We start from the raw sequence: 10295 nt of genomic DNA on the forward strand, positions 1-10295 counted from the left end.
AGTTGGTCTTACAATTTCAAAATAAATCAGTAAATTACTAACTCTCTTCAAGAATTCAGTAAGCAACAGGTATCCAACAACATGTTCTAACCCTTTCTAGCTACCCTTGAGCCTAATATTCTTATCCAATACTTTTTATGGCTTCCCTGATAGCTCAGTTGGTAAAGAATCACCTGCAATGCTGGAGACCCTGGTTCGATTCCTGGGTCTGGAAGATCGCCTGGAGAAGAGATAGGCTACCCATTCGAGTATTCTTGGGCTTCCCCTGTGGCTCAGCTGGTAAAGAATCTGCCTGCAATGCGGGAGACCTGGGTTTGATCCCTGGATTGGGAAGATCCCCTGGAGAAGGGAAAGGCTACCCATTCCAGTATTCTGGCCTGGAGAATCCCATGGACTGTATAGTCCATAGTGTAGCAAAGAGTTGGGCACAACTGAGTGACTTTCACTTTCTTTCACATGTTTTTTACGACTAGCACATCAGTTTCTACCTGCAGACAACCAATATAACATTTGTTATATTTGAAGGTTGCACCAAAGGAAGGGAGCTGCCCCAGTCACATGTTTGAGTACAGACAGAAGATGCCTGGGAAGCACTGTGTCTTTGCTGCACAGAAGTAGACAGCTGAGCCTCCAGCTTCAGTGGTTGCGATGTGCAGGGAGAGATGTTTGGCCATCTTATTCAACAAAACAGTCAGTCTCTGGTCTTCCTTTTTGTCCTTATTTGAACGAATAGCTATAAGGAGCTGGGGACCTTTCCCAGGTTCTTGCTTATACCAAGGGAAGTAGTCTGAGTTACCATCTGTATAAGTGCAGGTGATAACAGAGCTGTTTCCCTCCTGGACACTCAGGGTAGAAGGACTCTGCTCCACCTCGTTTCCCAGGCTGACACCTATGGAGAAAGCAGAAGTCAGAGAAAGGAGAAGGGTTGTCAGATTATTTAGCTCTAGAATTTACTTCTCCTTTTCTACAATAACTAGAAGAAACCTGAATAAAGCCAGTCTTGGCATCTAAAGAATATCTACTAATACACTCTATTTCCCTTAAACCCTCAACTCACAGTCCAGCCGCAGCCACAAGAATGTGATTAAAGCTCCAATGGGTCTCTTCATTGTTTTTCCCATTTAGGATCAATTGTGGGCCTGCAGTCTCCGGCCAGGAAAGCTGCTTCTGTTACCAAGTGATCCCTTCTTTTCTCTACTGGTTTCTTTCATTGTCTACCCAGCCAATAAGGAAAAGGCTCTGCTTCTGCCCCAAGTCTACCTATCCATTCAGAATCCACTCAAATGAACCCTCCACAGGCTCTGATCAGCAGCGGTGCACCACCCTCTGGTGGTTACATCTCTAACTACTGAACTCTCTGGTTAAATGTCCTTCTCATACCTGTGCCTATGAGGGACTCTGATGCATAAAAACAGCAAAGATCAAGCAAATTACATCTTAGGTTGTAAATTTAAATGCACAGTAAGGATGTAGAGATCAAGGTTTACACCTCTGCACACAACTGAGTCATTTTTAGTAAGTTAGAAGGAGGTAGATGCTGTTGCTCTTTATCCAATGATGGGCCTGATATTAGTTTTGAAATTAGAAAAGCACCATGATTCACTCTTAAACATAAAAATATAAAACCTTCCTTTTCAGCCCGTATGCCATGTTCTTTTGTCTACTATGGGGAGAAAATCTTTCTAAAAGGAACATGTAAGCCAAAGAAGAGTATAAGAGAAAAAAGATCATTTGATATCCCAAATGCCTATTATCTTAGATTGTGTTCCTCTAAGCTGGTCTTGCCTGTTAACTGTGACTATAGTTAACAATACGGTACTTTTCATTTGAGAGTGGCTAGGAGTGCAGACCTTAAATATACTCACCATAATAACAACAAGACAAAAACCCTGGTAATTATGTGCAGTGAAAGATGTGTTCACTAACTTTATCAGTGTTATCACTTCAAAATATATATATCAAATACATATATCAAATCATTATATTAGACACCTTAAACTCACACATATCTTAAAAGCAGTGAATGACTCAGAGCCTTAGTGGAACTTCCTCCAGAGGATGAATCAGTTCTATTGGCATGCTTCTGCTGCCTTGGTCATTGCTGGCTCAGCATCTATATTCGATTATTTTTCTTCCAAACTCCACTACAATGTTCTTTTCCCAAGACAATGACATTGACATTTCCCCAATAAAATGTTCTTTACCCAAGACACTTCCCCTTAACTTCCATGAGTTTCCAGAATTATCTTCCTCTGCCAAAACCACTTTAATTACTTAGAATTTTCTGGTTACCTCTGTGAGAATAAACCTAAGAAAGCCTCAATACTGCCTGTGTCTTCTAGAGAAATAGTGCAAATAGAAGACTGACCCTAAAGAACCTGTCGTAAGAAATGGTCCCTGGGCAACCAAGACTACTTCATTTCCAGAGGTAGAAGCCCCTCTCCTGTGACTTGGATTCTCTGGCCCTGTGGATTACAAAGAATAAATTTAACCTCTGTTCCATATCTCATATCTTTAAAATTTTACACAGCTGTGGTGAAGAATATCTACTCAATATGTAAATATGTATATTTATTAAAATGTGCTGGTTTTATGTGTGTTAAACTTCTTGCATTGCAGGCAGATTATTTACCATCTGAGCCACCAGGGAAGCCCAGGTAATAGACAAAGTTTGGAACAATTTTGTGTGTGATGTTCTTAATTCATCAAAGACTAACTTCCACTTTTCTTCTGGATTTAGAAAGCAATTATTGCTTGTCATAAATTCCCTGGTGGCTCAAATAGTAAAGAATCTGCCTGCAATGCAGCAGACCCAGGTTTGATCCCTGGGTCAGGAAGATCCCCTAGAGAAGGGAATGCCAACCCACTCCAGTATTCTTGCCTGGAAAAATCCCATGGACAGAGGAGCCTGGCAGGCTACCGTCCATGGGGTAGCAAAGAGTCAGACACTACTGAACGACTAACACTACTATAAAGAATTGTGGAGAGCATTGATGTTCTTTACTTATAAGTAATCTCACTCAGGCCTCCTATTTTAGCACCCGCCAGAAACCTTCAACCCACACATACACAGGCACTCTTGAGAGCAACACCATCTTTCTCAACTATTCAAAGGTAACTGGTCCTTCTCTTTTAAACTCTTGCACAGCTCACATTGTGACACCTCTCACACTGAACCTAGGTTTCTTCTTCGTCTAGTCTGTAACACAAGCTTTAATTCTTCCTTACACTTCTCACCTTCTGACATTTCATTGACATAACTATGTGCTGTGATCTCCTTATCTATTCTTTTTGTGTTTGCAGGTTTATACCCTTTCTGATTTCTTTACTATCTTAGAGATAAATGTGTATTATTAATCTACTATGTTTATACAAGTTTCAGAGAAACCATTTTATTGCACAACATTTTGTATTGTTTGAAGTATATTTTGACATGCATTTTATTTATAGAACTTTAAAAATAAAATTTGCATTTAAACCAATTTAATAAAAATTAACTAGATTTAAACCAATGATGCATAGCTGATATATACTACATTTAAATCAACAGTGCATAACAAAAATATATTAATGTTATGACTATAGCTCATTCACAAAGCCTACAAATACAGCCTTTGAAAAAAGTAGAAGAAAATTTTCATGAATGTGGAAGAATGAAGCCAAGAAAAATATTTTAGAAGCAGCAGGCATTTCAAGGTCAATAATATTTTTAGTCATTCTTACCATAATAGCCACTGCAGAACCAGAAAACATATGTTGTTCACTTCTGTGCTTAAAACTTTCTCCCTAGCAGTGAAAGTACTCCTAGTGTGCCAATAAACTGATGTTAATTAAATAGGATTGCACCAATATTTGCAAAGACCAGCAGTATATTTGCAGTGCAACACAGAGCTTGATTGCTCTATTATTCTTTTCAATACACCATCTTCTCTTACTTCCTTATCTCTCACAGTTTCAAGATTATGACAAAATACTCAATATTTTGCAGTAACCTATAAGGGAGAATCTGGAAAGAACCCATACACCACGTGTGTCACACACTACACTTGTGCACATGACGGTGACTCTGCTGTGCACCTGACACTGACACAACGCTGTGTGTCAGCTCTACTTCAATCTAAAAATAAAGGTTTTTACAAAGTCATGGTTTTTGGAGGCTGTAGCTCTCCTATTACTTCTCCTGCATGCTCTGTCAGGAAGACACTATGCAAATGACACCTTCTCTGGTGCACTCTGGCTCTCTAAAAGTATATTGTATACTAAAAGTATGATAAAACGCAGTAAAGCAAAACCCATCAATTTGGCCTGGAACAACCTGTGGGGCATGGATTTGACTGCAAGGATGAGCAAGGGACTATTGCATTGTTTATGTGGTTTAAACTTGAAATTACTTTGGTCTTTGATAAGGAACCATTGGTGTCAGTTTTTAGCTTCACTAATAAGAGGCTGGGTAAAGGAAACGTTTCCCAGTGATGCACTGATAAAGAATCCGCCTGCAATCCAGCAGACCCAGGTTCGATCTCTGGGTCGGGAAGATCCCCTGGAGGAGGGTATGGCAACCCACTCCAGTATTCTTGCCTGAAGAATTCCATGGACAGAGGAGCCTGGCGGGCTACAGTCCATGGGGTCCCAAAGAGTCGGACATGACTGAAGTGACTGAGCACTCACACAAGGGAGTGTTTACTTCTTGTTTTTATGCTCTAGACATTGGTATGATGTTTGTATCAACCAGAGACTGAGCGACAAACCACCATAAACTCTGCTAGGACCAGAGGGAGTCAGAGACACTCAGCATCCAGGCCCCGCTGCTGCTCAGAGTTTGTGCTCAGCTCCCCCTGCAGTTTCCGTCACTGTGTCCCTCAGAGCACAGTAGTACACAGCCGAGTCTGACTCTTGGGCTGAGGCTTTCTCCAAGTGGAAGGAGGTGGTTTCTGTATTGTATGTGGCTTCAAAACCTTTGTGGCTTCCCTTCTCGTTGGCCTTCGTGGCTTTCAGGAGGAGCTGTGGACCTTCTCCAGGATACTGGACATACCAGAAAAGAGTAGGGTACCCGGACGTTGAATAAGTGCAGTTTATAGTCACAGAAGTCCCTTCTGAAAGAGTCACTTGGCCATCCATCTGGGTCACTGAGTTTCCATGGGTTTGTCCTGGGCAAATTATAAATAAAAATTTTGTGTCACCTTGGGCATTTTTTTCTGGGATAAAATTATGGTTAGAGATTTTGCTGATGTAATAGAAGGAAGAATCCATGTTTTAAGAGGCGTTTTACTTACCAAGCATTAGGAGTATCACAGTCACTAAACCTGGAGATGAGCTCATCTCTGGAGTGTCACCTGAGTAAAGAGGTGACACCTGACACTTCTTTTAAGAGGAAGAAAGGTTGAAATCACAGTGAAGTGACAAGTCGCAGCCTACTTTTCACACAGGAAATGCGTTGGTGTCAGGAAGCTGCACCCCCTTGTGGACAGAGAGAGGAATGGGATGCTTGTGACCTAGTCTCCAGAACATGTTCCCATCCCCAGCTTTATTTTTGAGATATATACCAGTCTTCAGATGGCACTTGTAAATCTGAACAAGTTGCTCTAACCTCCTAGGACTAATTTGTTGTTAGGTCTCTACCTGACAGAAATCCTTTAACAGAACATCCCTAGGGTATGTCTGTAACTGAGAAGATACCAATTTCCTTGAGCATGTTAAAACAGTCCTTTACATCCTCATGTATTCAATGTGAGCTAGCCATAATTCATCAAATACCAGAAAAGTGTTTGGTGTTGAACTTAGAAGAAGTAATAAAAAATCAAGTCATTACTGAGTGATTCTTTTTTTCAACACTGTACCCTAATATGTAGAGCAGTAAACTGAGATTATTACATCACAAAATATCTGTCCAATTAAACAAACATGATGAATAAACAATCTTTAAGGAATCACTACTTTTTGAAATGCACTGTTTCCTTGGTTGGTTGATTCAGTCGCTAAGTCTTGTCCAACACTTGCAACCCCATGGACTATAGCCTGCAAGGCTCCTCTGCCCATGGGACTCTCCAGGCAAGAATACTGCAGTAGTTTGCCCTTTCCTTCTCCAGGGGATCTTCCTGACCCAGGAATCAAACCTGGATCTCCTGCTTTACAGGCTGATTCTTTACCAACTGAGCTTCGAGGGACCAGTCCTAAATAATATCAATTGTAAGGAATTCTATCTTTTAATAAAAGCTTTTAAGGGGGAAAAGTCACATATAGTACTAATAATCATATATTCCTGAACATAAAAATCGTTTGAAAATGAAAATATGAATCCTAGTCAGAAAGAAACACCATAATTGAATTTATGAAATTCTACTTGATGTTCTGATATGAATATCTTATTCTCTCACAGTTTCAAGCTGGCTAAGTATTAGTCATTTAATCTTATCTGATTCTTTGTGACCCCACTGACTGTAGTTCGCCAGGCTCCTCTGTCTATGGAATTGTCCAGGCAACAATACTAGAGTGGGTTGTCATTCCCTTCTGCAGGGGAACTTCCCAACCTGAGGATCAAACCTGTGTCTCCCTCATTGCAGGCAGATTCTTTCCTGTCTGAGCAACAAATACTAATCTTACTAAATCCTACTAATAATACACTTAGCAGCTATCTAATCTCAAGTACACTTTTTATTACTTAATGTAATAAGTAATAAGCAAAATGTTATACCAACATTTTGATGCCAAACTTTAACCAAATAATTTTCCTCCACCATGTCTGGAACCCTAAAGATGTGAATTTCTGTCAAAAGCCTGGAGCTTGGTTAGAACTGTTCTTTCCCAGCTTTTCAAATCATTAAAGACTTATAAATTGATATTTATACAACAGTTGATGATAGAATCATTATGTGCATGATTTAAAATTACAGATTCCGAACGCCCCACAAATTTCATGAATCATTTTTTTTCCAGAATTGAGACTTGTGAATTTGTAATTTTGAAAGCTCCCTAAGAGGTTTTGTTGAAAACAGTCCAACAAAATTTCATTTGTGATCATTGTCTAGACAAAGGTAGTTGCAAAGGTTCAGGGAGAAAGCTCTGGGCTCAGAATGGAAAAATGTTTCCATGACTATACTGTGCTAAGTCGCTTCAGTTGTGTCAGACTCTTTGCAACCCTTTAGACTATAGCCCACCAGCTTCTCTGTCTATGGGATCCTCCAAGCAAGAATACTGGAGGGCATTGCCATATCCTTCTCCAGAGGATCTTCCTGACCCAGGGATTGAACCCACGTCTCTTATGTCTTCTGCACTGGCAGGTTGGTTCTTTACCACTAGCGCCACCTGGGAAGTCCATGACTCTACAAGTTGTGTTAAATGATCCTTCTCTGTAAATTACCAGCAGCAAAATGAAGTCTTCTTTAGCTCACGTTTTTTTTTTTTGATGTTCAGTTTATTTTAAACAAATTAAAAGAAACCAAAAATCCTGAGGGCTATCAGGATAAAGTTCTGGAGAAGGAAACAGTCAGTAAAGCCCCTGTAATCATTAGTCCCTAGACACATAGATGGGAGCTTAGCTGTTTCTTTCAGAGAGTTGACTCTTCACAGTTTCAGATCAGGGAGTTCCATGAGTCCAAAGTCAACATGTGCCTGGTATCCCAGATCCCGATTAAGTAGGAAAAGCAGACTCAGATACTGGTTGGCCTCACATATTTCTTCCTTTCTCCTTTGCCTTCCAAATCACATTGTCAGAACCTGCCTCAAAATTATGCTAGAAAGGAATTCAGGAAAAGCAGCTAATAACTTTTATTCTGCTATAAAGGGGGAAAACCATACAGGTTTGATGATGCTGAGTTGAAAAAATAAGTATAGAATGAACAGATACAGAAAGCTGTTATCCACGCTTTTAAAAAAATATATTTTAAGGCCAGTAAGAATGTAGAGGACAAATATTTGCATTTGAGTCACGGGACTGCTGTCTATGGGGTCTCACAGAGTCGGACAGGACTGAAGCGTCTCAGCAGCAGCAGCAGCAGCAGAAGTCTTGTACAACAATGAAGGAAGATATTTCTTAAAATTTGGATTTTAATGCCATTATTAAAGCATAATTTTCATAAAAATATACTGCACTTATTTAAAGTAAGCTTTCATAAGATTAGACAAATATGTATGTACATATATATGCATAATTGTGAAACCATCAAGTTAATGAACTGTGCATCACCACCAAAAGTTTCCTCACATCTCTTTGTGGTCCTCTCAACCCTCTCCCCACCTCCTACTCCCATTTTCATGCAAAACTTGTTATTAATTAGTTTACATATTTTATAACATGATATAAATGGGATAATATATACTTTTTGTCTGGCTTCCTTCATTCAGCATAATTATTTTAAGATTCTTTCATGGTTATAAGTATCAGTGGCTTATTCTTCTGTGTTGCTGAATAGTATTTCATTATATGGATCCAAAACAATTTTCCTATTTATTCACCTGTTGATGTACATTTAGGTTAGTCCCAGTTTAAGGCTGTTACACATAACATTGCTATGAATATGTGTGAATAAGTATTTTTTTATAGACATGCTTTCATTTCTCTTGGGTAAATATCTGCGGTGAAATAGCTGGATCATATGGGGGGTGTATATTTGACTAACTTTCTTATTTTTTCTGGTAGATTTCTTTCATAGATCCCAATGGATTTTATACTCAAACAATTGTACCATCTGTGACTAAAGATAGGTTCATTTTTCCTTTCAAAACTCTTTGTCTTTTGTTTCTTCCTCTTGCCTTATTGCACTGACTAGAACCCGTGGTACAATATTAAATACAAGTGGTAAGAGCCAAAATTCTTCCCTTTTTCTTGCCTTTATTCATGAAGCCCAGTCCTTCCTATACAATTACTTTATTTAAACCGTGGTTTGACCTCTACAGAATCATCATAGTTGTGAGACTTCCAGAAGATTATGAGAGGTTTATGGACAGAAAGGAGAATAATTTTCAGATGCACTCCAGAAATCTGAAGCATCTATACATCTCATAAATTTGAACCACAGTTACTATCCCAGCACCTTCTAGAGTAAAACTTGGAGCCCCTCACAATAAAAGACAAATACACAAGCAGTAAGTGGAAGCCAAGACTTCAATATAAATATGGTTGAGAAAAACTAATCATTTTTTTCTTATACACCACAGAAATAACCTAAATGCAACAAGGAGGTTAAAGAAAAGGCATAAATGCTATATTTATAATTTCAATCAAATTAGAGAGGAATCCAAATATTTGTAAGAACTACCAAAATCAGATAAGCTTGCACAAATACATATGTTCTGGACAGCCATAGTGAATGAATCATGCCAGGTCGAAAGAAAATCTTTCCAGATCAAACCCAACAATACTTCCAAGTATTAGAATAATCCCTTTCAAAATGTCAGATTATGGTTTTATTATTGATTTTATTATTTTCCCTTGATCAGCCAATTTCTGCTTTAATTCCTTACTTTTGATTTCTTTCATTTTGTTTTATTGTTCATACTAATTTCTTGAGTTAAATACTATAGTTATTTAATCTAAATAACATTTTTGTACCTGGAAGAAAATTAAAAATAAATATAAAAAGGAAAGTTAAATTAACTGTGTATAGAGACATGAGCATGTAGGAATATAGAGTGGGAAATTTGTTTGAAGATAAGGTAAAAGCTAAAATATAAAGAAAAATATTACAAGTCCTTTAAAAACCGAGAAAAATTGCATAGTAGTCACCTTAGAAAGTAAATATGAGTACCATGGACTCACACCAAACAGACCTAAATCAAACTAATTCAGAAATAGTATAAAACAGCTTGGTCTATAAAAAGAGACATCATTCTGAGAGGACCTTCATAATTGAAAACCATGCCTATAACATAATTGAAGGAAACCAGAATATGTCAACCCAAATCATGCCTCTTTGAGGATCACAAGAGACTATTATCAGCAACTATATGCAAATAAAATGACAATTTGGAAGAAATTGACAAATTCTTAGAAAAGTACAACTTTCCAAAATTGAACCAGGAAGAAATAGAAAATCTTAACAGACCCATCACAAGCACAGACATTGAAACTGTAATCAGAAATCTTTCAACAAACAAAAGCCCAGGACCAGATTGTTTCACAGCTGAATTCTACCAAAAATTTAGAGAAGAACTAACACCTATCCTACTCAAACTCTTCCAGAAAACTGCAGAGGAAGGTAAACTTCCAAACTCATTCTATGAGGCCACCATCACCCTAATACCAAAATCTGACAAAGATGCCACAAAAAAAGAAAACTACAAGCCAATATCACTGATGA

The 10295-nt window shown here is 38.4% G+C and overlaps 2 gene segments (V, D, J or C); both read right to left on the reverse strand.

The window, feature by feature from the left end:
- Positions 1–554: 554 nt before the first annotated feature.
- On the reverse strand, positions 555–1188 carry LOC122444218. The segment is given in 2 exon segments: positions 555–889; positions 1058–1188. Coding segments are annotated over 2 exon segments (399 nt in total).
- Positions 1189–4812: 3624 nt separating this feature from the next.
- Positions 4813–5319, reverse strand: LOC122444219. The segment is given in 2 exon segments: positions 4813–5147; positions 5274–5319. Coding segments are annotated over 2 exon segments (381 nt in total).
- Positions 5320–10295: the final 4976 nt, after the last annotated feature.

This window comes from Cervus canadensis, chromosome 6, assembly GCF_019320065.1.
Source record: "Cervus canadensis isolate Bull #8, Minnesota chromosome 6, ASM1932006v1, whole genome shotgun sequence".
NCBI lineage: Eukaryota > Metazoa > Chordata > Mammalia > Artiodactyla > Cervidae > Cervus > Cervus canadensis.